General features: G+C 45.8%; 1 protein-coding gene across 1 annotated transcript in view; it reads right to left on the reverse strand.

Annotated features, from left to right (window-relative positions):
• Positions 1-5,526: 5,526 nt before the first annotated feature.
• LOC147693347 (TRPM8 channel-associated factor homolog) overlaps positions 5,527-27,952 on the reverse strand; it is a 171,546-nt gene continuing 149,120 nt past the window's right edge. The window contains exon 8 of the mRNA XM_086933678.1: positions 5,527-11,618. Coding sequence (XP_086789804.1) covers positions 11,367-11,618 — 252 coding nt within the window. The 3' untranslated portion in view covers positions 5,527-11,366. The remainder of the gene's footprint in view (positions 11,619-27,952) is intronic.

Below are 27,952 nucleotides of genomic sequence, written 5' to 3' on the forward strand. Positions count from 1 at the left end.
ATAAAAGTTTCTTATGAACTCGGAGCCAATGAAGGGCTTTTAGGGCTGCTGAAGCCTAAGACCGTCTTGGGGAGTTGTAAAACAAGACTGTCTACAATGTGCTGTCCAACCTGAAGTTTATGGATGCTTTGTTTTGAAGACCCTGCATAAAGACTGTTGCAGTAATCTGGACCAGAAGTAATGAAGGAGAAAGCAACAGTCTTTCGAGTTGCCAGTTGGAGCAGAACCCAAAATATTTGCAAATACTGCAAGTGCTTGACGTCGAAAAGACAGGGTTGAGAAGCATGAAATTTCACCGCAAGGTTTTTAACCTCCTCCACACTGGTGAGCAAGGCGGGGGATCGATAGCGGGTCACTGAGTGTGGATACCATTGGCTGGCATGAAGATGTTTAATTTTCCGAGCAGCATGATCTCGGTGTTTTTGGTGTTGCATTTTAAATGATTAAATTGCATCCACCTTATAACTTAGTAAAGGCAATTTTTTAAATTGATCTCTGACCCACAGGATGCTCAGTACAGTTGTAGGTTCAGCTGTGTGTCATCCGCAACAGAGGTAGTCTCAATCAGGGGCAGTGTGTGATGTCTTCCCTTTTCCTTTCTGTAGCTTTCAGGTTCTATAGAACATAGAACCTGGAACTCTGTTAGCTCCTGTCAAGTCAGTTATTCCTGGTGGCTGATGGATGAGGTGTTTAACATTAAACCGCCAACGTTTTGCAAATGGTTCCAGCACAAAGTTAAGTTAAGTAGGATGGGTGTAAATCCAGGCGGGTATGGAGGACAGCCTATTAGCATGTTAGGGTATTTCAATGCATGCATAGAAATGGGAAAGAGATGTATTGTTGGTAAAATCTATGTTTCTAAAGTAGGGGATAACTTACTTGGCTGGCCTCATCAACGCTTGTTAGGAGTTACTTTAAATCCAAACACAGAACCTCAAGTTCAGGTACAAAGGGTTGAAGAAAAATCTAATCACTTTAAACATAAATTTCCGTTGTTATTCAAAAATGAACTAGGTTGCTTAAAGGGTTATAAACATTGCATTAAACTTAAAAATGGAGCCTTCTGTAGCCAAAGTGCGAAGAATTCACATTGCACTACAATGGAGAAGTGTGTCTCACTGGTTAGAGCAGGCAGACCCTGAAGCAGAGGTCAGACCCGGGACCAGGGTTCAATTCCCGACGCGGCAGGGTCTTGAGCTCAAATGTCCACGGACTCGATAATTCTCGCTTCGGTGCCTGACCTAATCATGGGTTCACACTCTGCAACTCTGGGCATTAAGCTTGCTTAATCTCCACAACGGCCCCCCGCGGTGGGATGCCTGGCTTTCACCTTGGGGATGCCCTGTAGGGGCTATCTCACAGGGAAAAGCCAGGACGGGTTCCCAAGGCAAGCGCTTAGAGACCCCTGGGTTATAAGCGCTATATAAATCAAACATACAATACAATACAATACGATACAAGAGAAGGTGGAACAGTTAGAAAAATTACTTAACCCCTCCGACGCTGGTGACGGAACCGCTCTGTCACGCCCCTCGGGTGGGCTGTCCTGGTGATGGAGCGGTTCCATCACAGCCCGCTCGCCGCCCCTGCGCGGCGCGTTCTATTGAGCGGGCGGGGCCGTGACGGAACTGCTCCGTCACAAGCACAGCCCACCCGAGGGGCGTGACGGAGCAGTTCCGGCAGCAGCGTCGGAGTGCCGCGCACCCCCCCGCCCCTTAGCGTTGCGGCGGAATTGCCGCCGCAGCGAAAGGGTTAGGCAAGAAATTATCACCCTTGTGGAAGTCTCTGAGTGGCTTGCTCCAGTTGTCGTTGTGAACAAACCCAATGGTTACATAAGACTTTGTGTTGACTTGAGGTCACTCAATAAAGAGGTGGTTGTCGACAAATTCCCGTTACCAAATGTTGATGAAATTGTATATACTTTGAGTGATGCTAAGTTTTTTACCACACTGGACCTCACTCAGGTATAGAACTGACGCAGAGCTCACAGGACTTAACGGCATTTATCACTCCAATGGGTGCTTTCAAATATAAGAGAATGCCGTTTGGTCTTGTGTCTGCTGCGTCAGTGTTTCAGAGGGTCATGTCCTCCATTTTGAAAGGTGTAAAAAATTTAAAATTCTATCAAGATGATGTTTTGATATTTGGTTCATCTAAGCAGGAACATGATATGTATGTGAGATTAGTTCTTGGAAAACTTGAGGAAGCAGGTCTCATGTTAAAATTAGAGAAATGTAAATTATCTGTACAACAGGTTAATTATTTGGGACATTGCATAACTGCGTCAGGGATTACTCCAAAAAAGAATTGGTTGATACAATTATCAACTTAGCGAGTCCGAAATCAATAGAAGAGGTAGTCTCCTTCTTGGGCATGATTGAATATTATGGGAAATTTGTAAAAAACTCAGCTAGTAAGTCAAGTAGCATAAGACAATTACTTGTGAAAAACAAAGAATTTATTTGGTCAAATGAGTGTCAAGAGGAATTTATGATGTTGAAAGATGATTTAAAAAATGCACCAAGTTTGCAAGCTTTCATTCCAGGTTGTGAAACAACTGTGGTGACGGATGCATACTCGAAAAGGTTGGGTGCAATTTTAAACCAAAACAGCGATGGGAAAGAAGTGTTAATTGCATGTGCGTCAAGGAGCTTACGCGGGCAAGAACTAAATTACTCAGTAATTGAAAAGGAAGCTTTGGCTATCTTTTGGGCACTCAATAAGTTTAGAAATGTTGTTTGGGGAATGTATTTCAAGGTATGTTCAGACCATAAACCGTTGAAAGAGATTTTCACTAAGAATGGACTTGATTTAATTCCTCTCGCATAAGACGTTGGATTGTATGTCTGCAGGACTTTAATTTTGGTGTGGAACATCTTCCTGGTGTGGATCATGTTTCGGCAGATTGTCTGTCTCGTTTGGTTTGTGATGTAGCTGAAGAGCAGGTTGAGGATGATTTTGTAGAAGAGGAAGTCAGTGTTTGTGAAATAACTTCAGGTGCCATTAATGAGAATGACTGGAAAGAGGAAATTAAAAATGATAATGAGTTGAGAAAAATCATGAGCATGATGCAAACCAAGGCTTTCAAGGATGATTCTTTACCAAAAATTTGGAGAACAGTGGCTGATGAATTATCAGTGGACAAAGAGATTTTGTTGAGAGGAACTAAACCGATTCCTCCTAGCTCTTTAAGGAATAGATTAATGGAGGAGGTGCATCAAGGTCACTTGGGAATAGTGAAAACTAAGGAAGGACTAAGAGCTTGTTTCTGGTGGCCCGCCATGAATCTTGAGATTGAGCGTGAGGTAAGAGAATGTTTACAATGTAGAATTAGTGATAAATTTCTCACCACTCACACTGCGCCCATGGTTTGTAGAAGACTTCCCAATTGTCCGTGGGAAGATATTGCCATTGATATTGTTGGTCCCCTAAGTGGTAAACACCGTACCCCTTATTTAATTTTATTGATTGATCTGTACTCTAGATGGGTGGAGATTTTGTGTGCATCTGATGTCACCTCTAGTTGTGTCATTTCATTCCTACAAGATGTCTTTAGAAGAGAAGGCTTCCCGAAGACACTTTTATTATACAATGGTCCTCAATTCTGCTCGAGGCAAATTAATGATTTTCTGATATCATGTGGTATTGTTCATAAAAGATGTTCAGTGTATCATCCAGAAAGTAATGCATCAGTTGAAAGATTTAATAGAGTAATAAAGGAAAATATTTAACTTTCCAGAGTTAATAGTTTGAATTGGAAGGATGAGCTACAAAATTGCTTTTTGGCTCATCGCTTCACTCCTCATACCTCCACAGGCAAATCACCTTTTGAATTATTTAAAGGCAGAGCTCCCAACACGTCTTTGTGTCCAGGTTGGATGACTTGGGGTAAAGGGGTGAAGGATAATAGCATTGGTGCTTGGAGGAAAAGAGAGGAAAATCTTCAGTTTCAAAACAAAGTTCTTTTTGATGAAAGGAAAAAGGCAAGACAAATTATTGTAAAGGTGGGTGATCTAGTACGTGTGAAAGCTCCAGTAGGGGCATTGTCTTGGTCAAAGTTCCCTGACCCCTTGCAGTAACGAAATGTTTAAGAAATGCTGTTAAACTGGAAAATGGCAAGATCTGGAATTTGAATCGAGTTGTTGTTGTTAAGTCTATTCTTGACTCAGATAAGTTGGATATTAATTTGCCAACTACTTCAAATGAATTGTTGAAAACTAATCTGAAACTCAGTGACAGGAAGTCCTCAGTTCCTGTTCATTTGAGGGACTATGTCAATAAGTACATTTCCTGTTTCATGATATTTTATCTTTATGTTTCACTTGTGTTTCTTATTACTTCTCATGTTCGTTCCATTGTTGGAAGGGAGATGTGTGATGTCTTCCCTCTTCCTTTCTGTAGCTTTCAGGTTCTATAGAACATAGAACCTGGAACTCTGTTTGCTCCTGTCAAGTCAGTTACTCTTGGTGGCTGATGGATGAGGTGTTTAACATTAAACCTCCAACTTTAATAACTCAACATGTGTTAGTTGTCTTCTTCAACTTTACACTGTTCTTCCGCTATGTCGGAGGAGCGTCGCCCCACCGACCCCCTCGACCCCCCCCCCTGCTAGCAGCTGCAATACTTGAAAAGTAAAACGATAATAAAGCATGTTTATTGTTGTTTTTTACTCCTATGGTGCAGTCATTGGGGCTGGGCAAGGCGATGACAGGTACTGAGGGGGAGTGGCGGGAACTGTAGTAAGTGCACATGACGGTTTGACCGTCCTGAGATGGTGGACCAAACCATCATGCACACTGAAGCTGTCTCCAACCGAGCTGCGTTGCCGGGTAGAGACAGCAAGCACAGGCTCCCAGTCTCACTGGGAGTGAAAATCGAGGGCACTCAGGCCAATCCTGACGCTTCTGTCATGCTGTGAAAGCAGCGTTTGTATTGGCCACAGGGCAGTTTGGGAGCCGGTGCCTGCAGTGGAGATGTGGCGGGATTCAGGTACGATTTTTTTGTTTATTTGTTTTGTCCCCCTCTCCACCCTCTCCGCCACTTTGGCCGACACCAGCCGCAACTGGATGCCACCCTTGTTTGTAGAACTCCATCTACCATTTTAACACCGATTCCGATTCAAATGCAATTGAGCAACTTATAATGAAGCTTAAGGGATCCATGAGCAGAATACAGGAGTCATATATATGAACTGAGGAGGAATTACCAAAGACACACAATGTCTTTGTTTCATTAATAACTGGCTTTTACTTGTGTGTTGCCCCAGTGTACAATAAGATTCCAGATCATGAGTTGACCACTATCCCATGGACTTACCACAATCACACCTCGGTAGGTACTCCGTGGTCCTCGGGCAAGCACACATATGAGCAGGGAAAAGGGGTGAGTTGTGCACAGGCCTCCCTCAGCTTACCTGGTGAGTAGCTGTGTTAGGCACACAAGAGAACTTACTAGAGACATTTGATTTACTGTTGTGAGTTCCTGCAACATTTGCGGCCCAAGTATACACACAAGAAACCCATAATGTCATTTGTAAGGCTTTATTTGAAGAGTATTTTAGTGCACAATATATGTAACAAGTTAATCAAAGAAGTGAAAATTTAAGCAACTGCAAAAGTACAGAATATAAAACCATGAAAACAGACAACACAGCACAAGGTAATAATCCTTAAATGTCTCATCCAAGCATTTGCCCTCCGATAAGAATTCTGTGTTTAAGTTTAGCCGTCAAACACGATTAGTTGAACTTCATTTATTTCTTCTCCATGACATGCCTATCTCTGAAGGGTGCATACACTATGGGGCAGATCTACAAGCCTCTTGCGCCACTCTTGCGACACTTTTCCCATTTTAAAAATGATGCAAAAGTGGGGCAAGGGCCTTGTAAATAAGCTCCTATGTCTTTGTTCCTTGGTTTCAGTACAGCCCTGGCCTTGACGCTGTTATATGAAGAACTGTGTTGCTCTCTGTTGTTCATGGAATCAAAATCCTGATCTCTCGTCGAGAGGCCTCCAAACATATTTTGAGTTGAATATTAAACCTTGTGACACATGATGTCAGATAGGAGACATACCATCAGCATTCACCTATATGCTCATATTAAACCCTCATGCAATGATGCCCTATCCTAAGCATCAGCCATCCATGTGAATCTATGAATCAGGAGCATCCTATGAAAAGGTATGATACAATATGCAATTGCGTGATCTATGGCAACATCTAAGAGAAATAAAAGGCAAAATGCAGAACAGAGAACGGAAAGCTCGTTTTGAGGAGGCCGGTAAAGAAAGGAAGCATGCAGGGCAGGTAGGAAAGGTGCACAGTAGCGAGTCGGTGGGCATGGGCGTCCTCAGAAATGTTTCATGAGGGGGGCTTAATTTAATCTCATCCATCCATCCTCCGACCCTTTTTGACAATGTTAAAGGGCAGGGGCATAGTCATTAAAGGTCAAGTGAAAAATCCAGGGAAGGGGGCAAGTGCCCCCCCACCTCTCCCAACATCTGCGCATCCGTGGACACCCATGCAGGTGGAGAGGGCTAGGGAGAAAAGGAGGAGAGGACAGACAGTGCATTGTGGAGAGCATGTGGTAAGGCTGCATGGGTGAAAGTAACAGTGATGGGAGAAATGTGTGAGAGGCTGAGCATAGAGGAGTGCAGGAGGCTAGGGTTAGTTAGGGGAACAGGATGAACGGATGTGCATGGGGAGAGCAGGAGACTAGGGATGGGTGAACAGGATGAAAGGATGTGCATAGGTGAGAGCAGGAGACTAGGGATGGGTGAACAGGATGAAAGGATGTGCATGGGGAGGGCAGAAAAATATTGACAAGAACAAAGTATGACACGTTGGCCATAAGGGCAGAGCATGAGAGTAGAGATGAAGAAAATGGTGTCAGTCTATACACGTGGGGAAGAACAGGAGATTATAGAAGGGGAAAATGGTGTAGGGATGTGTATACAAAAGAAGAAGAGGTCCATTATAAACTCCATTAGAATAATACACTCAGCAGACACACTGCTGCTGAGTGATATCACACCTGGAAGCAGGTGAAGATTCAGGTCTGATACCAGAAAAAGAAACCTGTGGCATTTAGCACAGTAAGATTAATTCTTGAATGTTATTCCACAAAACCTTATACATCTCTGTCATGTACCTCCCTTTAAAACTACTAGGACCCCCGATGATAATAACTACACCCAGCCTCTGCGTTGATATGTGGGCTGTAAATGCAAACATAGTTACATGCTCCTGAGGACTCTCTTCGTAGCTCTTTAGCAATGCTTCAGAGCACCATTCTTGCAAACTTTACTTATATTTGTGTTTTAGAAAATATTCTCGATTGTGATGGGGAGAGGGTTCTCTCCTTGAAAATACCAATACATAATGTTCGCATCTTGAGTTTGTGTGAGTTACAAGTTGTTTTAATGTCACCATGTGCATGATTTTGTTTTAGGATGAAGTGGGGAGAATTCTGTAAAGTACCTCCCTAGAGGTTGCAGGGTTCAAGTATGGTGTCTGTGTTCATTTCCTGGTGTACACTAAGTTCTATTAGCTCATACTAAGGTTATTATCACTTTAGTTTCAGATGGTGCAGAAAATGTGGGCAGAGTGTAAGGTGTGAGAGGTGATTTTGTGGGTTCTATAGCTGGTGTTTTGAGATTGCAGTGTTTGTTGTAGGTATGGGGATCGCCTATGAGTGGTGTGAGACGTGGTGTATGTGTGGAGACTCTACTTGATTTATAAAGCGCAGCAAATGCCTGAAGGCGTCAAGGCTCTAAAGTCTCATTGGTCTGATTCAGCCAGAGTGGATTAAAACAAACAGTAGTGCCGGGAACCCCTATTCTGTGAAAAGCCAGGTCTCTAAGGCTTTTCTGAAGGTAGAGTGTAAGTTGATACTGGTCAGGTGACTTGGCAGTGAGCTCCACAGTCTTGCTGCCGTGACCGAGAAAGCTCAACCTGCCCATATCTCCCTCTGAACTCCTGGCACTGTCGCCAAGTTAAGGTTTACTGAGCGAAGATTGCTCCCAGTGGTATAACTGTGAAACATTGCCTTAATTGCCACCAGGCGGGTCTGGCTAATGGCTTTATGCACTGTTTAGATAGCCTTGAACATAATTTGCTTTCCTATTGGGAGCCATTGAAGGTCATGTAGCCTCTTAGCCACCGACTGCCATTTTGGAATGTCCGTGAGAGCCGGGCCAGTGTATTCAGCATCTGCCCTACCTGCCGTCCTGTTTCGTGCTATTGTTGATGTCCACATAGAGGGCATTACAGTATTCAATTGTTGACATAACTAATGCCAGGGCCACTTGTTTCCGTGCTGAGAGGGGGATGAAAGGAAAAATTTAAGATAACACACGAGTTGTCTTTTACATGGTGTCGGTATAGAAATTATTTATCAATTATTTTTCTGAATGTACATCAGGTTAGCACTATGCATATGAAGCAGTGGTTTCGATCATCATTGGTGTCTCAGGTTCCACCTCTCACAGACGGTTGCACACATATCAGGCACACAGTTCCGTCTGGGATGTTAGCCGTGTGCACCCAAGCCAAAGAACTTAGCGCGGTGTACCTGTACATTGGACTCAAATGTGCCTGGTGTGGCCACCTCCCTCCCGGTCACAATAGACACTGTTTTCAGAGCTGTACTTTCCTTTGTGTGATTCTGGGCATTATAGACATGATTTGCGTTCATTAAAGTAACTAGAAAAACACATCTGGAATCAATGATTTTGTAGGTGAACAGGTCAAGACAGTAGCCTGGAATGAGATGGACACATGTTACATCGTACTTTAATGTGTTATGCCTTTAAATGATATCCCCTGTACATATTTATCCCTGAACTTCCCTGTGTGATCTGTTGCTATGGTTCATGGAGTTCTATGTTCCAGTCAACAGAGGTTATTGGGTTCTGGATCTGGACAGTCCTTGTACTGTGCTGCTCTTCAATACATCTACAACTTGTTGTATCACAATATATGTATGGACTATTTATTACAATTGTGGCGACGAGGAGCAACTAGCCAGCTACCTCTGCAGCACAGGAGCAATTAGTAACCTAGAATCTATGTTTTCTTCAATTTTGCCCATTTCATTTGGATACTGTTTCTACCTGGATGGAAACAACGACGGACAACTCTGCTACTTCGTGAGTTTAGTTGTTGTGTTATTTTTATTTTCCTACGTAACTAGACTTTGCTGACCTTTGAATTGGCCACAACATACATCTCCATTATTTTGTGTGTTAAGTTGGTTGTGTTATTTTTGTTTCTCCTGGCTCTTTAAAACTCTTCTGACTTTTAAATTGGCTGTGCCATTAGCAGTTCACTAGCGCTAGCGTTGTTTACGCTTGATTCAGCGGTTACTGCTGTTCCGCGAGCGCTTTCACTGACGCGCGGACCGCTTCTGAAGGACGCTCCTTGAGACTGCATCCTGACGTATGCACAGCTGACACTGACGCTCTACGCTCGGCGCGCTTTCAAACACGTATGTGAAGTACAACGTATCCACGTAACGTTGAATGTTTTCACGTTTTACATCTATTTTCTTTCACAACCGCTCTCAGACGGAGCTCAGTTTGACATCGGCAACATTTTGAAGTGAAGTTTACAGCATTTAACTTCACCAACAGTACTTAGTATGGAAAAACATCTGTTTTACTGTTAGTAAGTCCTGTTTTTTCTACTTTATGACTGAATATTTATTTTTATTTTTGTGAGTAAATTGCACCAGAGACTATTGAACAATTCTTTACAATTTTTAAGCGCATGTGTTCATTTTTAAAATGATGCAATTTGAGCCACCTTCCAAGTTTCTTCAAAACAAGGGTGATCCTCCAATACTTTGGACAAGTTGGAAAGAGGAATGTCTAACATATTTAAAAGCTATTGATGGGGAAAGACTTTCTGCAGAACAGAAAAAAATGTTCTGCTGCACTCAATAGGGTCTGAAGGTCAGGTTGTCTTCAGGACACTTCCTCAAACTGATGGTAGTGGTGACAGGAATGTATTTGATGATGCCATGGCCCGGATTGAAGCCAGATTTAAACCTACCTGTAAATAAAAATTGTAAATTGATACTTGTATAGTGCACTACTCACCCGCAAGGGTCTCAAGGCGCTTGTACAAATACAGCTGTGGGACCCATCCTGGCTTTCCCTGTGAGGCATCCACTCCTGGGCACCGCCAAGGTGGAGGCCAGGCATCCTTAGCGTTGTGGGGGCCGTTGTGGAGATTAAGCAAGCTATTGCCCAGAGTTGCAGAGTGGGACTCCATGATTGGAATAGGCACCGAGGCGAGAATTGAACTTTTGAATTGGAATTTTGAGCCCAAGACCCACCGAGGTGGGGAATTGAACCCTGGTACCGGGCTAGACCTCTGCATCAGGGTCTGCCGCTCTAACCATTGAGCCACACTTCTCCACAAGTGCAGTGTCGCTTTAAATCGATTCAAATTCTATACAAGAGCTCAACAGGATACTGAGTCCTTTGATGACTTTCCTCCTGCATTACAGCAACTTTCTATTAATTGTAACTTTAGTCCCATCACTGATGAGATGATCAGAGATCAGATCAGTGTTCATGTGAAAAGCAAAAAAATCCAGGAACAGCTGTGGATTATGGGGACCCGTGTTTGAGGGATGTCATCACTATGTCAAAAGCTATGGAGCAATCTGAAAGATGGATGAGATCTTTGGATAAAGAATCCAAAGAATCTAGGGAGAAAGTTGAAGTATGTGCTCTAAAAACTGAGTCACTTCGTGGGACAGCTCCGAGTGCTCAACATAAGAAATGACAGAGACGTTCACTGTTTCAGATGTAGTAGTGTGAATCATGGTGCCTCTTCTCCCCAGTGTCCTGCTTTGGGAAAAGAGTGCAAGAAGTGTGGTCGTCGTGGGCATTTCGCCCATGTATGCAAAAATGTGTATGTGGGCAATAGTAACAAAGGGAAAATATCATATTTAAGTGAGCATGGTTCTGATGAATGTATGAGTAAAGACAACAGGGGTATTGATGTCTCTATCACTTCTGATGGATGCCAAAGAGAGGAGGATTTTCCTTCAAAGCTCCCTAAATGTCAGGTGCATGTTTTTAGGGTGTGTCTGGGGTGTTGAACACTTTAGGAATTTTCTTTGGGGTAACAGAGTTCTGTTAAGAACAGATCACACAGTGAGGTTCAGGGATAAATATGTACAGGGAATAGCATTTAAAGGCATAACACATTAAAGTATGATGTAACTACACACCACACATGCACACACTAGGAATATATGGAATCACATTGATAATGATGTAGGCAATAAGAAGTTGCTGTTAAATCACATTGATATCTTGAAGTCACTGTGGAGCGGGATTGTGTTTCCATAGTTATCGACTTCCAGCAAACTTCTTCATCGGGTTCTCCTCCCACTCCGGCAGTGAAGATAGCTTTTTAGAGATTCTGTCTTCAATCGGCCAGCCCCACATCTTGAAAAATGGAGCCAAATTCTTCTTAACCTGATTGGAGAACTTTTCTGCCCACAGGTTCATCTTGTAGGGGATTTCATTTTTAATGTTACTCATTTTCTGGTAGTCAGAGAAGAGCTGGATGAAGGGACCCCAACCAAAGGCTTCCTGCAACTGGGAGACAAAGGATAGTATTTTTTTAAACACACAAGAGGAAAAGAGACAAAAGTAACTTTCATCGAGAATAGAAAGGGGACCTCTCGTGAGGTTATTTGCAGGGGTGGCCCTACAACTGGGAAGGATGACCTAGCCTTAAAGCTCTGCTTGAAATGAAGCAATCTTCAGTTCCTTCTAAGAGTAAAGGAGGGCGTGTGCTACATCTAGGATCGAGGAGGCCCCAGAGGTCTGTGTGGGGCAGGAGAAGACCTTTCATCTTGCCTGTCGTTTCCTGCACATTGCATGTACAGTGTCATACAGACCCTCTGACAAAAGACATGGATGTAAGTCCCTAACTCTCAGATCCACCAAACATAGCTCAAAGATGCAACAGGAGCATTCATGATCACCCCTTCGAAAACAAGGATCAACAGAGCTCCCACCAACCACTAATTTAATGTTGCTCTTCATTTATCACACAGGAACTGGATGGCTCAAGGGAGGCAGAGGGCATGCAAAGAGTCACTGAGTCTATAAGGTCCTCATTACCATTCGTCCAAACGATATGGTAGTCGCAATGGTACTGCCTGACAAGGAATCAGAGGTCCCACCTACCGAACTACAATGTGAAAGTAGGAAGCATACCCTTTACTATTGCTGCTTCTGCTGCTGGGCGGAAAAGTGTCGCAGCACAAGCCACAATAGTAAAGGGTATGCTTTTAAACATCCACGCACCCTGTGCCAGGCACCAAGAGGTGCCTGGCACACAGGGTATGGATGTTTGTGTGGCCACCACAGGTGCCCACCAGGCATCATACTGGAGGCCAAGGGGGACTCCGGCCCTGTGAGGGGCCCCCAAAGTCTGTTTCTGACAGCCTTTCCATAGTGGTCGGACCGCCATGCAAAGGTTGTCTGAAAGTGATATAGTAATCCCCATGGTGGTGTCTGAGCACACACCACCCCTATTGTAGGGAACATGTTACGGCTGCCCGTCGGAGGCATTGGTCTGTCCCTCTAACCGAAGCAGTCTGACCGACCGCATCATAATGTGGAAGTCGGAGCAATCTGCTGGATGTCGGTCAGGCCGCCACCAACGCCCTGTTGGGGGCGGTCCAACCGACATCCTAATCAGGCTCTGAGAGTTTTAATATGGCCAGGGTTGTGGTGAATAAAATTCTTTACAAAATTGTTGTTTTCCTCGAGGATCCAATGTGAAATGAGTATGTCCCTTTCTAGTCGATCATCAGGGGTCCACTTCACTCTAATGCTACTGCATAAGCCTGATGCCTCTCATGGTGAGATGTCAAGGAGGACATCCAATGAAGGACCCATTCTGCTGACGCTCATGTACTGTGGATTGGGGGAAGTACCAGTGAGCGGCAAAGACTTAGCGCTACCCCACGATTACAAGTCCAAGAGAAGGCCCAGGCCTGTGGTCGGAACTAGGTGTGTTTGGGTCATGCTGACCTGTGAAGCTGGAGTGGTGTACTGATCCCCCTCCACCACCTGGGCCTAATCAGTACCCCTGTTAAGATTTCGTAGATTTTTTTGCATGTACCATAAGGAAGTATGTCCAAATGGTTTACAATACAGTAGGCATTGACAGCACATGCCCTCTGGGCCAATGTGGCTGAAAAGTAGGTTGGTTAGCTTACTGCTTATAAGCACCCTGTCAGCGCGCACACTTTATTGGCACATAAAGTGTGTTAGACCCGACATCATTGGCGTGAGTCTCCCTTCCATTTTGACGGATTGCCTCCTCTGTTTTGATATGTTTTTGCTGCTTTTATGCTTTGGGCACTGTGCCACTGCTAATCAGTGCCACGGTGCAAGTGCTCCCTATTTTAAATTGATATAATAATTGGTTATTCCATGGTTGGGTTATTTAATGTATCTGTCTACCCCTAGTACAGTGCACCATGTGTGCCCAGGCCTTGTAAATCAAATGCTGCTGGTGGGCTTGCCACCCACAGAAGCAACTTGTAAAGTGTGTCTCGGGCCTGACATTGCAAGGCCTATGTGCAGTCTAGCACTGCCATGTCGACTTGGCCAAGTGCACCCACTTGCCAGTCCCTAAACCTTCCCTTTGCTTCATGTTAGACACCCCTATGTAGGCCCAAGGGAAGGGTGCATTGTAAGTGTAAAGTAGGACATGCTCTGGTGTGTTTAGCCTGTTCTAATAGTGAATTACAGCCATTTTCCTTTTTCACTATTGAGGGCTACCTGTTCTCATAGGCCAGAATGGTCTGACTCAGGGAACATGGTAGAGATTCGAATTTAATATGCCTGAACTCAGAATAATAAAATACATATTTTATTAAAGTTGGTTTTAATATCATGGGTTTTAAATACCACTTTTAGAAAGTAGGTATTTTCTTGCCTATCTATCCAGGCCTGCCTCTGCTGGGTTGTGTATTGCTTGTCTGGGTTTGTGAGTGACAGGGCTGGGGGATTCCGGGAGACAGGCTGGGCAGCCTGGTTGTGAATAGAGAGATCTGCATGTGGATGGGAGGGAGAAGTTGCACCTAGGACCTGAATAGGGCTATGCCTTTTCTCTACAATGCTGGCTCCACCTCCTGTGTCTTGTCTGATGTCTCTGCCCTGCACTGTGAAAGGAGAGGAGGAATCATGTCAACAGAGTGTTCCAGAGATGTATCTTCCCTCCCCTGTGCTGGCTCCACCTGTGGGGCGGCTGATGTCTCTGCCCTGCACAGTGAAAGGAAGAAGAGAGTCATGTAAACAAAGTGCTCAGGAACTGGTTTGGACTAGGCAGAGGCCTCTCTGCCTTCAGAGAACAAAGGATGTTGGGGTATAAATATTGGGACCCTGGTCCCAAGAAATTAGATCACTTCTGGAACAAGAAACCTTTCTCCCAAGGAGAAAAACCAAGGAAGCTGCAGGAGTTTGGACTGCCCCTCTGCCAGTGTGCTGTTTGCTGGGTTGGCCTGCAGTGGTTGCTTCATTGCCAAGGGAAAGGAGAAGGAACTTTTTAAGGACTTTCATCATCTACAGAATATTCTCCAAGGGCTTGAACTGTGATTGCCTCCTGCTAAAGTCTCAGGGACAAAAGACTTCACCTCCAGCTCCCCCTGTGAATTTCTTTGGTGGGAATTCTATCTACAGACATTTGTGTGTCGCTGGGAGCTGGTAGCGCGACGCATTGAGAAGATGGGTGTTGCCGCCACAGCTGAAATAATCGGATCGCCGGAGAAGTGAGCCTTCGCCGCATCTCCCTGGAAGCGTGTGTTCATCGAAACTGCCTGCTGTCCCGTCACCGGAGAAGCGTGACGCCATCGTGAGAGTTGCCATTGCATCACTGAAGAAGTGTGTCGCAGGGCCTGTCGCGGCTCCAAAGTATAGAGTCGTCGCAAGGCTACCAGGGCGTCATCGCATTGCCGCATCAAGGGCACCATCTGTTGGCATCGCAACCGGATCATTGCATCGCATCAAGGAGCCATCTTGCGCACCGCAACGGGCCCGTAGGCCGATAATCTATGCATCACCTCCTTACCGGTAACGCTCACGACGAGTCCCCTACTCTGCGCAAGCATTGAGGCAGGACGCAACCATTCACCCGGATCACGGAATCGACGCATCTCCCCTTTTGCAAGCCTTTTGTTTACTTTGCATTACGCATCCAGGTACTTTGTTGAGAACTTTGTCGCATTTAATAGCAATTTGAACTAAGCAACTTTAATCATCTTTTAAGTCAACTTTTAGTATAGTGTAGTGGGATTTTTTTCTTTTGTGGTCTTGTGTTAAGTCTATATAAAGAATATTTATTTTTATAAAACCTGTGTTGTGTCCATCTGTAGTGTTATCACTGTATTACTATGTATATTCACAAATGCTTAACACACTACCTCTGAGATAAGCCTGTCTTCTCGTGCCAAGCTACCAAGGGGGTGAGCAGGGGTTATTAAGGAGTGTAATCCCCTTATCCTGAATTAGAAGTGTCCCTATTTGGACAAAGGTGAATGCCATTGCCAACTACAGACCCCCAGATCTAACATTGGGGGTCAGCGGTGAGGATTTGGACTTTGCATTTGTGTTTCATATACAGTGGTTGGTGTACACTACTAGTGAGTGCAGACCAAACACGACCACATCCTTTATTTTAGAATCTTTTTCCTTGGACTGTTTGTTTTTCCCTGAAAACTCCCAATTCTTACTACTATGAGTAAACCAGCATTTGTTGCATCTATGGATCTTGATTTTGAGGAAGAGAGGTTGGAATCTCTGCAGGAAATTGAAAGTTGCTACGCCAGGCATTTCTAAAAAGGAAGACTACCAAAAGGCTCTGAGGGCCTGGGTAGAAGCAAGAAATGTCCCTGATCTTGTGGTGGAGCCAGTTGGGGATGCAGATGGGCAAATTGATAGGCCAGTGTAGTGTTTCCAGCCAGGGGAGGGGTGCCGTCCCCACCTGGCAGCAGCATCTCTTACAAAGACCTGTCCCCCAGAGAGTTGGAAGACAGGGAGAGAAGTAGTGCACACCAGCTGGATATGGCTAAGCTTAAGATGGAGAGTCAGAGGGAAACAGAGAATAACAGGTTGTCTTTGGAAAGAGAGAGAATGAGACTGGAGCATGAGAGGATGTTGAGGGAGTTAAAGATCAAGGGCAAGGGCTTAGAAATCAATCCCTCTGGTGGCAGCGCACCATCTGAGCCTTCAGAAGGAAGGGTACATATTCCCAAGGATGTCATCAAAGATTTTCAGAAAGGTGAAGATATTGGGCAGTGGTTTGCAACCTATAAAATAGCAATGTTGGCCCACCGGGTCCCTGAGAAGGATTGGGGAGCGGGGTTGTGGCCGCTTTCTGACTGAGGGGAGGGATACTTTGTTAGACCTACCCAGTGGGCATAGGATGTCTTATCACCACATGAAAGAAGCACTGATGACAAGGTATGGTTTGACTCCAGAACTCTATAGACAGAGGTTCAGGAATTGTAAGAAGCTGGAGGGAACCACTTGGGTAGAATGTGTGTCTTTCTTTTGCAGAGCTATAGATGGTTAGGTGAGGGGTAGCAATGTTGATATTTTTCAAGCGCTCTATGATTTGATTGCCAGGGAGTACTTGTCTGCTAACTGTTTTCCAGAGCTGTGCCAGCACCTTATTGATAGCAAGTTGACTAACCCTAGAAAGCATGCTGAGGAGGCGGACCGCTGGGTCAGTACCAGGGTCCACAGTGGTCTTGTGGGAGACTCCGCCAAGGGTGGGCAGGGTCCCCAGCAGAAGAGTGGGGGGGAACAAGGGTAAACAGAGGGAATTCCAAAACGGTCCCCAAAGTAATTCCCAAGGAAACCAAGGTAAGGGTTCCCAGCCTCCCCCTGAGAAGAAGTCAGGACCCTCGACAGGTAAACCTGTTCATAGGGGGCCTGTTACCTGCTTTCAGTGTAAGCAGGTGGGACACCGTTGGTGTGATCCCCAGTGTCCTCAAAAGGGTCAGTATGTGCCACCCCGTGCACCACCCCGTCAGATGGCCAGTGTAGCCGCAGAAATGCCCCTTTTCTCATTAGGAGATTTTGAGACGGTCCCTAAAACTCAGCTGCCCGATAACACTAAGAAATACAGGCAATGGGTGAACATCAATGGCCATAGAATGGAGGCTCTGAGAGACACCAGAGCAAGTGTGACAGATGTCAAGTGTCACTTGGTGTCTGAAGAGCAGGTAGTCCCTCATGTATTCTTCCCAGTTGTTGCCGCTGACAACACAGAAAGCCATTGCAAGGTGGCTCAAGTTCCCTTTGAGTGGGGGGGTCTCTGGTACTCTTAAAGTAGCTGTGAGGCCATCCATGCCTGTTGATAGTCTGTTAGGCAATGATTTAGAAAGCTCCCCTTAGGCTAAGGTGGAGACGAAGACTCATTTAGAGATGTTGGGTCTGCCTGAGTGGGCGTGTGTGACCACTCGGTCTATGGCTGCTAAGGGTGTTCAAGAGACCCTGGAGCCTGAAAGTATGGCCCAGGGACCTGCCTTAAAGAGAAGAGGTAGGGGCGTGGGAAACCAGCCCCCATTGTTCCCACGGTCCAGGAGGAGGCAGAACTTGAGGGTGATGCCCTGGAACCCACTGGTGAGCAAGTTTCTGAACTGGAGAACCTACCTGAGCTGACCCATTGGCAGCAAGGGGGGGCAAGGGGGGGCAAGGGGGAAGAATTTTGTGAAGAGCAGCAGAAGTGCCCTTCTCTTGTGGGTTTGAGGCAACAGGCCACAAACCAGGCAGCAGGTGATCAGTCTGGATCACATTGGATCTACTGGGAGAAGGTCTCCTGTATAGCGAGCCTAAGGTTGCTGAGCCTGGGTCAGCCCGTGTGCTGGTGGTAACCCAGCGCTTCAGAGCCTTCCACTGGGTTTGGCTCATGATGTTCCTTCAGCTGGTCATCTGGGGCAGAACAAGACCTTTGAAAGGCTTGTCTACCACTTTTCTTGGCCCCAGATGCCGAAGAGTTCAGATACTCATTGTAGGACCTGTCAAACTTGACCGGCAATCGGGAAAAGTGGAAGGAGGCACAAGGTCCCTTTCCAAGCTTTCCCTGTAGTCAGTACCCCCTTTAAATGGGTAGGCATTGACATTGTGGGGCCACTGGACCCCAAGACAGCCATGGGCAACATGTTTATCCTGGTCTTGGTGAACCATGCTAGCCGGTACCCCGAAGTCATTCCACTCAGGACAGTGACGGCCCCCGTGGTGGGACGTGCACTGATGGGGATCTCGCCTGTGTGGGGTTCCCCAGAGAGGTTGTGTCTGACCATAATACAAACTTAATTTCTAATTATATGAAGTTTCTGTGGAAGGAGCGTGGTGCTACATACAAGTTCACCACTCCTTACTACCCACAAGGAAATGGGCTGGTTGAAAGATTCAACCAGACCCTCAAAGACATGATCATGGGTCTTGAAGAACCAATGAGGCATAAGTGGGATGTCCTGTTGCCATGCCTTCTGTTTGCCTACCGTGAGGTGCCACAAAAGTCTCTGGGGTTCAGCCCCTTTGAGCTTTTGTAAGGAAACCCGGTAAGAGGACCTTTGAGTCTGGTCAAGGAAGGCTGGGAGCAATCTCCCAGGAAACCTCCCCAGGATGTATATAGTTACATGCTAGCCTTCAGGAACCAGACTCGGCGATTCAGAGATCTCGCTCAGGCGAATCTGGAAGCCAGCCAGGAAGAGATGAAGCGGTGGTACGATCAGAATGCCTCTGGTTGAGCTTCAACCTGGACAGAAAGTTTGGGTCATGGCCCCTGTGGAGCCTTGTCTGCTCCAGGACAGGTGGACTGGTCCATATGAGGTGGTGGAGCACAAGAGTGATGTCACTTACCTGGTGAACTTGCGGTCTCCCAGGATTCCCTTGCGGGTCCTGCATGTTAACCACCTAAAGCCCCACTTAGAAAAGTCTGAAGTGGGCATGCTCCTAGCAACATATGATGGGATGGAGGAGGAGACAGAGCCTCTTCCTGACCTCCTGTTTGCAACAGAGCAAGATGGGTCAGTGGATGGTGTCAGCCTCTCTGCCACACTGACCACTGATCAGCAGCAAGATTGTCGCCAGCTGTTGGGGCAATTCTCTGATCTATTTTCCTTGGTTCCTAGTGTCACAGAGTGGTGTGTCCATGATGTGGACACTGGAGACAGTCCTCCTGTGAAGCACAAGGCTTACAGAGTGACTGACAAGGTTAGGGCTTACATTAAGGAGGAAATCTCCAAGTTGTTTGCTTTAGGGGTCATTGAGTCCTCCAACAGTCCTCGGGCCAGCCCAGTGGTCTTGGTCCCAAAGGCTGCCTCGTCGGGTACCACACCCAAACTCCGGTTCTGTGTGGACTACAGAGGGCTAAATTCAGCCACCAGGACTGATGCACACCCCATCCCCGGAGCTGATGAGCTCATTGATCGGTTAGGGGCTGCATGGTACCTCAACACATTTGATTTAATGTCTGGGTCCTGGCAGATCGCCTTGACTGATGGGGCTAAAGATAGGTCAGCATTCTCCACACCAGGTGGGCACTACCAATTCCGGGTTATGCCCTTTGGGATGTAGAAAGCACCTGCCACCTTTCAGAGGTTGGTCAACCAGGTGTTGGCTGGGCTGGAGGATTTCAGTGCCGCCTACCTGGATCAGATTGTAGTGTTCAGTGCCAGTTGGGAAGAACATTTCCAGCACCTCTGGGAAGTGTTGAAGGCACTGCGCAAGGCAGGCCTCACGATCAAGGCGAGTAATTGCCAGATTGGGCAGGGTTCCGTGGTGTACTTGGGTCACCAAGTAGGAAGCGGCCAGGTGGCGCCCCTACAACCCAAGGTTGGTACCATCCTGGCATGGGAACCCCCAATACTCAGACACAGGTGAGAGCCTTTTTAGGACTCACAGGGTACTACAGGAGGTTTGTCAAGGGGTATGGAAACATTGTTGCACCCTTGGCTGAGCTGACTTCCAGGAAGCAGCCCAAGAAAGTGAACTGGACTGACACCTGTCAGAAGGCTTTTTATGCCCTGAAGACTGCCATGTGCACAGCACCCGTGCTTCAGGTGCCCAACTTCTCAAAATAATTAATTGTACAGACAGACGCTTCAGAGCATGGTGAGGGGGCTGTTCTTTCACAGATTAATGAAGGGGGCCTAGACCAACCTGTAGCCTTCATCAGTTGTAAGTTACTTTCACTGGAACAGAGGTGGAGTGCAATTGAGCGTGAGGCATTTGTTGTGGTCTGGGCGCTGAAGAAGTTGAGACCATACTTGTTTGGGACTCACTTCTGGGTTCATACCGACCACAGGCCCCTCAGATGGCTGATGCAGATGAGGAGTGAGAACCCAAAGTTGTTGAGGTGGCCCATTTCCCTACAGGGTATGGACTTTACGGTGGAACACCGCCCTGGGACAGAACACGCCAACGCTGATGGTCTGTCCAGATTTGTCTGCCTTAGTGAAGAGAACTCCAAAGGGGAAGCGTAGTTCTCCCCACATTTCAGCTGAAGGGGACAAATGTTAGACCAGACATCATTGGGTTATTTGATTTATCTGTCAGCCCCTAGTACAGTGCATCATGTGTGCCCAGGGCTTGTAAATCAAATGCTGGTGGTGGGCTTGCAGCACTGGTTGTGCCACCCACAGAAGCAGCTTGTAAAGTGTGCCTCAGGCCTGCCATTGCAAGGCCTTTGTACAGCCTAGCACTGCCATGTCGACTTGGCCAAGTGCACCCACTAGCCAGTCCCTAAACATCCTCTTTGCTACATGTTAGACACCCCTATGGTAGGCACAAAGACAGGGTGCATTGTAAGTATAAGGTAGGACATGCTCTGAATTGTTTCTAGGGAAGGAGAGTGGTCCACAGGAATGCCAAGTCCATATCAGTTTTCACGTATTGTTATTCAGGAAAACACACTCAAAAAACTCTGGACCTCATGAGTTTTGTAACAATAAAGTTTTAAAGGGGGTGATGAGTGTGTTTAACAGAAGGTCTTGATATCCTTAGACTGAATCCTTACTCATGTAATCAGAGTCAAAAGTCCAAATTATGTAGAAAAATTGCTTTTTATTAATTTAGATAAAACCATGAACAGCCGACACGTGTTTCGCCCCCTATGGCGATTTGCGCCTGGGCTTTTTCAAGGCTATTTACAGTATAATGTTTTCATTACAGATCGTCATAATATGGGCTAGTTTTCCACCAAAATCCGGTTTGTTTCAAAATTTCAATCTTAGGAGGAAGCATGATATTTTGACGCTATTGTTCACGCTTTCTTGTTGCCAGTGGTAAATATCCTCTCAGGTAAATTCGAGGTCCTATTTCTTCATCCTCACCACAATGATTAGGGGTGGAATTATTTTGGCGTGCGGCGCGGTCCCGCGTGGATCTCCTCGCAACCTGAATTCCGGCGAATATATTCAGGTTGAAAATTTTCGATCTATTGAGCCCCGGAAAATCACAAGAGTTTTGGAGCTACATCAGTCATCTTGGTCGAGGCACAAATCATAGAGAAAACTCCCTTGAGGCATCTGTCTGGGTCCGCCATGTAAAAGCGCTTTACCAGGAAGAAGGACTTACCATCAAGCCTCACAACACGACCCCACAAAAATTGGACCCGGCTTTAACTACTAACATAACACCCCCTCCTGGAAAAGCTCTAGTGTCCAAAATATTAAAAAGAAATTCGAGCAAACGGCGCACCGGGCCCCAACGGTCTACCAGGCCACCTATTCAAATCAAACATCGAATTCTGGTCTGAAAACCTGACCCACCTATTTTCTGACTGTTGGCTGTCGGGGGCTGTGCCCGACTCATGGCGAGGCTCGCTCCTGCACCCAATTCATAAAAAAGGGACCAAAACAGACCCAACAAACTACCGTATGATCGCCCTGCTGGACATTGAGGGTAAAGCTTACGCAAGTGCCATCCTGAAAGACCTCACAGACTGGGCAAGTGAAGAAAAACTCCTGCCATTCTGTCAAACCGGTTTCGGACCAGGGTCCTCGACTGTGGATAACATCACAGCACACTCTTACCTAATCAATCGAGCACGGCTGCGTAAAAGCCTCCCCTGTTGTGGTTCTGAAATTCTGGACCCTGCTGTAATACCGGTACCGAGGTCCAACACTCGTGTCACAAAATGTTGTCGTACCATGACGAATTTGGTATCGGCAGACCGGTAATGATTAGGACATTATCCCTGTATATTTGTGTCATGATTGAGCGATGCCAACACCCTCAAATCGTGGTTTCCGTTCTGAACCCTCGGACTCCATTTTGTGAACGGCATCCATCTTATGCCTTGCCCTCATGTCAATCGATTAAGGTTGAGCTTGATCTGAAAGGACACGTCCACCTTAGCTGACTTCCCCATGACCTGGCCGAACTGACTCCACCGCCTCCAGCCAAACCTGTTTGGGCAGCTCCTCGCCCAGTGGCCGAGTAAGATATCATCAAAGCACAACATGCCATAAACCATTCACCACATACAGACCATGTTTTCTACACACATACACCTGTCCATGTTCCTTGTTTATGGATGTTTTATGACGAGGAGGTGCCCTGTTTTATTGGGGTTTCATCAATATCTGATTGTAATTCCGGGCTGGGCTGGGTCATCTATCACAAACTGGACATCTAAAATATGGGTTGGCCAACATGACTGTGCTTTTTGCTCTATTATGGAAATATGTCTATGACCGTATTGTAAACCAAAGAATTCTTGCCTGCAGCTGTTATTCCTGTATAAAAGGAGAAGGCTGGTTCTGTAAAAACGAACAGTCTCCTGAGAACTTACGACCGTGCTGTCGTGCTTCTAGGACACATGTTACTTGGTTGCAGCCAATAAAACTCGATCTCTGACTTCAACTAGAAGACTCTTGGTTTCTGTGGTCCGGAACAGGGAGAACTCCGAGGTCTTCGGGTATTATCCCCTGGCACCATCGGGTTCCTAAAAACCCGGCACCTCAGTTGGCACCCAACTCGGGCGGTATCAAGCGGTGACGGTCCAAGCCAGATGTTTGTGAGGAGCTTCGTGTGAAAATTCCAGAGGACGGCCAGCCACTTCAGCGACCCCTATATGTCGACGTGGTTCCGAAGGTCTTTGCTGCGAGGTTCCCTGTGTCCCGACGGCTACGAAGGACTGCTGCCCTGACTATCGCCCTGTTTTGGACCCAGTGATCCTTGGTAGAGCGAAACGATAGACGAGTCTTCTAGTGACGTCACCGATCTTCAATACTTCAGTTAAGTATAAGTGGAGCGTCTCCTAGTCCTTAGTTTGGTTCTTAGTTTTGGTATCTTTTAGATACACCTTGTTTGGAACTTGCAAGCACCAAAACCGAGGGATTCGTGTATTCACGAAAATATCATAATTAGATAATCCCTTGAAGTTTGAAGCTAGACTAGTGAGCGAAGATGCCTGGTCTTAGCAGACTTGGAAACTTGTTTTGTCTTGGTTGTAGTAAGGACTCCCGATTAGAGGATTCGTGTCCGGTTCCTCCGATTGGAACTCCAACATATGAGTTATATATCAAGCATGGAGTAGGCCCTATCACATATAATGAGGTATGGATAAAGTACACCCGCAAGGATGGTGTTTTAAAATGGCCCCAATATGGTAGTTTTGACTCAGAAGTTTTAGACAACCTCGAGGTCAAACTGTTTAAGAAGAAAGCCCAGCCGGCGATGTTTGACTCTTTTCGCTTATGGCGCAAAGAAGCCAAACAGAAAGAAATAAAACTAGCTAAGAAAATTAAAAGAGGTATGTCAATGGTGCAAGCTGCCGTTGCATACAGGGATAACGAGGAAGAGCAGGAGAGTGAACAAATGCTCAGAGGCAAGAGGTTAGCGGTAGATAAATGCTACCCGATGTTGCCACACGAAGGACAAGGTTCCAAGGGAACATCCGAGAAAGATCCAGTAATGTCCCATTTATTGAATTCACCACCCCCATATACATCGAGTATTGTTGGACCCCCGAAGCGTATTATTATATCGCGCCCTGGTGCACGAAATGCAGCTCTTGCACAAGCACCAGCTCCTCTTCAGCTGGTTCCTACTTCTCCAGCGCAGCCTTCTCAAGGGCCGTCGCCTTTACTACATACTCCGTCTACTTCTCCTACAACTTTGCATACTGCTCCAGCTATTCATCATGATACTACTTCTGCTACTACTTCTGCCATTGCTTCGACTTCCTCTGCTATTGCCTCCGCTTCCTCTTTACATCAGCCTGTCTTTTCTGGCGCATCTGCCTCTGCGCAAGCTTCTCCTTCTGTTCGACAGAGAGTAGCAAGTACTGTCACTGGTCTGTTCTCACCTTTCTTTGGGTCGCCTAAAACGACCCCTAAAACAGGACGTAGACAGTTGCGTAGTCAACTGCCTGATTATGAGGAAAGAGAAGTGCTGAATGAGTTAGCACGCAAATGGGTTACTGACACTGTTAGATACGATGTTCAGTCTGTTATGGAGGTCTTCCGACAATGGGATGCACCCACTCAGAGATATGTATTCGAAGAAATGTGTGTATATCTTTGTGAAGATTTGGAGACAAACGATCCAAAGCGCAAAATGAAGGAATTATTTCGTATGCGTTTTAACCCCTTCAGCGCTAATGACAAGGGTAACTCGTCATGGAGTTTCCATTGATTTCAATGGAAATTACATTGAAGCAGCAGAAGAAGCATAGCATCCAAGTGGTTAAGTTCTATGAAGGCATGATTGTAGGTGCCGATGTTGAAAAAGCAATAGATCTGTTATTATCCTATAGGAGTAAGGGAAATGTCTCTAGATCATTGTATGAAGATGACGTGTCAGGTAGGAAAAAGGCGCGGCAGTACCCTATGAGAGAGGTTCCTCCAGTTTGGAGGGAAGGTGATGCGAATGCACATCCACCTGTTCCACCGCATTTCCAGCGTGTATGGGTACATGTCCCCTGGAAAAGATCTGAAGTTTTAGCACTCAAGCAGTCATTACCTGATCCACGTAAAAATCCTGCAGGGTATTATAAGGAGTTATCACAGACTGCCAGCTCATGTATAATGAATTTAGCAGATGTAGACATGTTGTTTGGGAACGTCGTTCCACAGCCTTTATGGAGTAAAATTCGTCATGCAGATCATGATCAAGAACTAGGTGACACATGGGCTAATATTACTGCTGCAGATACTAGACAAGTTGGTGGTTCCAAACCTGAGCCTTTAATAGCTGAACTTCCTGGTAGAATTATCACGTACATGAAGACCTTAATGCCTGAATTGCGTGTCAATTGGGATAAGTTGTCTGCGTGCAAGCAAAAGAAAGATGAGAATGTGTCTGACTTTTTCACGAGATTTGAAGAGACTTTCGTCGATCATAGTGGTCAGGATATGGCTACCGAAGGTGGTCAAAGATTGTTCATAGACAAATTCGTACATAATTTGCTTCCTGAACTGTGCAATAAATTGAAAGATTCAGAGAGTGCTTGGGCTGTTTCCACGTCAGCGCAGATTTTAGCCACAGCCCAGTACTACGAAAATAGGCGCAAAGACGAGCTAGATAAGGCAGACAAGAAGACTAAAGACTTAAAAACTAAAGTTCTTCTCCAGCAAGCCTATCCGCCTCGCACTCCTAGTCAGCTCAATTATCAGCAACCACAGCAGTATTCGAGAAATCCGCAAGGCAACAAATTTTCCCATCAGCGTTTGCCGTACGGCCCGAATCAGTGTGCCTATTGCAAAGAAGAGGGTGATTTCAAAAACAATTGTCCAGCTCTGACGCGACGCCTAAATGGTGTTTCCGGTGCAAGTGGTAGAGGTGTTTAACAGGCTCCTAGGGGTAGGGGCCGTGGAAATTTCCCCCAGAATAACACTTCCTTTCCGCCTCAGAATTCTATGAATAGCTTTGACCAACAGAATAATGCGTCCTCTAGGTCTGCTCAGTACTATGCTGATGACTATTACGCAGAAAACGAGAATGAGGGTAATAATTGCTAGGACAGCCATGGACAAAGAGATGGAGTTGTTTCAGTTCCAGTAGATCAGAATGGACCTTATGTCGAGGTGATTACATCAGGAGTGTCAGAGCCATTTCTGCTGGATACTGGTGCTACAAAAAGTTCTATTATGCACTCAAAACTTCCTGGCGCACCTTTGTCTGGCGAAATGAATATTTCAGTAGGTTTCTCTGGCGCCCCCGTTAGAAACCCGATTTCTAGTCCTATGCCCCTTTCTGTTGGCCCATGCGAATTAGAAGCACCCCTCATCCTTACAACAGGTTGTGGCGAAAATTTGTTAGGTTTGGATTTGTTAAAAAGATTATATGCGACTTTGTACTGTTCTCCTTCGGGAGTACAACTTACCCTTGGTAAGAAAGTGATTTCCCCAATGTATTTGTCAAAGGAAAATATTCCAACCGAATTGTCATCTCTTCCAGATATACTTTGGGCTACCGGTTCTAATGATGTAGGTCGTTTGGAGATAGCACCGTATGTCATAACATTGAAAGCCAATGTTAGGTTGCCACGTATTCCCCAATACAAGATCTCTAGCGAATGTGAAAAGGCGTTGTTAGCGATCATTTAAGATCTGATTGAGAAAGATGTCATTGAGGAAACAACAGGCAACATTTGTAACAGTCCTATTTTGCCTGTCTTAAAGCGTACTGATCCTTCACAGCCCCCTGTGTACAGATTTGTGATTGATCTCAGAGAAGTGAATAAGATTGTTGTACCGCAGTTTCCAGTCGTCCCCGACATTACTGCCTAATTGACAATGGTTCCAGCTTCAGCCACTTGGTTTTCGGTGATTGACCTGAAGAACGCCTTCTTCAGCATCCCGATTGCCGAGGAGAGCAGAGACATTTTTGGCTTCAATTTAGGAGGACGAAGCTTCCACTTCAAACGCGCTCCTCAGGGCTACTATGAGAGTCCATCCATATTCAGTCAGGCTCTGAAAACACAACTTGATACGAATGTTCTACCCGATGGCGCAACTCTGGTTCAGTATGTAGACGATTTGCTGATCGCTGCAGATACTGAAGAGATTTGCAAGCAAGCCACACTGTCGTTGTTGCGTCATTTATGTGACATGAAGCATAAAGTCTCTCTTTCAAAATTACAATTTTGCCGACAAGAAGTGACCTACCTAGGTCACATCTTATTGAAGGAGGGAAGGAGACTGACCCCAGAAAGAATACAGGCAATTGCAAGATTGAGTGCCCCAAGGACACAAAGAGAAGTTCGGGCCTTCTTGGGCATTACATCGTACTGTAGACATTGGATACCAAATTTCTCCCTATTGGCTAGACCTTTGCTGGCACTAATCCATAAAGACACACCCAATCCTATACCTTGGTCTGAATATTGTCAGACAAGTTTCCACGAGTTGCGTGAAGCATTGTGTTCGGCCCCTGTGTTGGGCAACCCCGACTACAGTAAGCCTTTTACATTATATGTCCATGAGAAGGAAGGTTGTGCATTATCAGTACTGACACAATACTTTGGGGACAAACAGCGCCCATGCGCATATTTCTCAGCGACTCTAGATCCTGTAGCTAAGGCATTACCAAGTTGCTTGAGGGCCACTGCTGCAGCAGCTGTCTGTATTCGACAGTCTGCTGGGTTAGTCATGAATAATACTCTGATCGTTATGGTCCCACATGCAGTAGACATTTTACTAAACAGAACGAAGATGCAGCATTTAACTAGTGCTCGACTGTCAAGCTATGAGCTGACACTATTAGCGAGCCACATACACATAAAGAGGTGTGATACACTCAACCCCGCCACGTTATTGCCCATTACTGCAGAGACAGATGAGGTTGAAAAACATGATTGCTGCTTTAGGACAGAAGAAGAGACAAAAGAGAGAGTAGACTTGCAGGACACTCCCCTTTCTGAATGTAATGATACTTTATGGGTTGATGGT

This window comes from Lissotriton vulgaris, chromosome 8, assembly GCF_964263255.1.
Source record: "Lissotriton vulgaris chromosome 8, aLisVul1.2, whole genome shotgun sequence".
NCBI classification, from domain to species: domain Eukaryota; kingdom Metazoa; phylum Chordata; class Amphibia; order Caudata; family Salamandridae; genus Lissotriton; species Lissotriton vulgaris.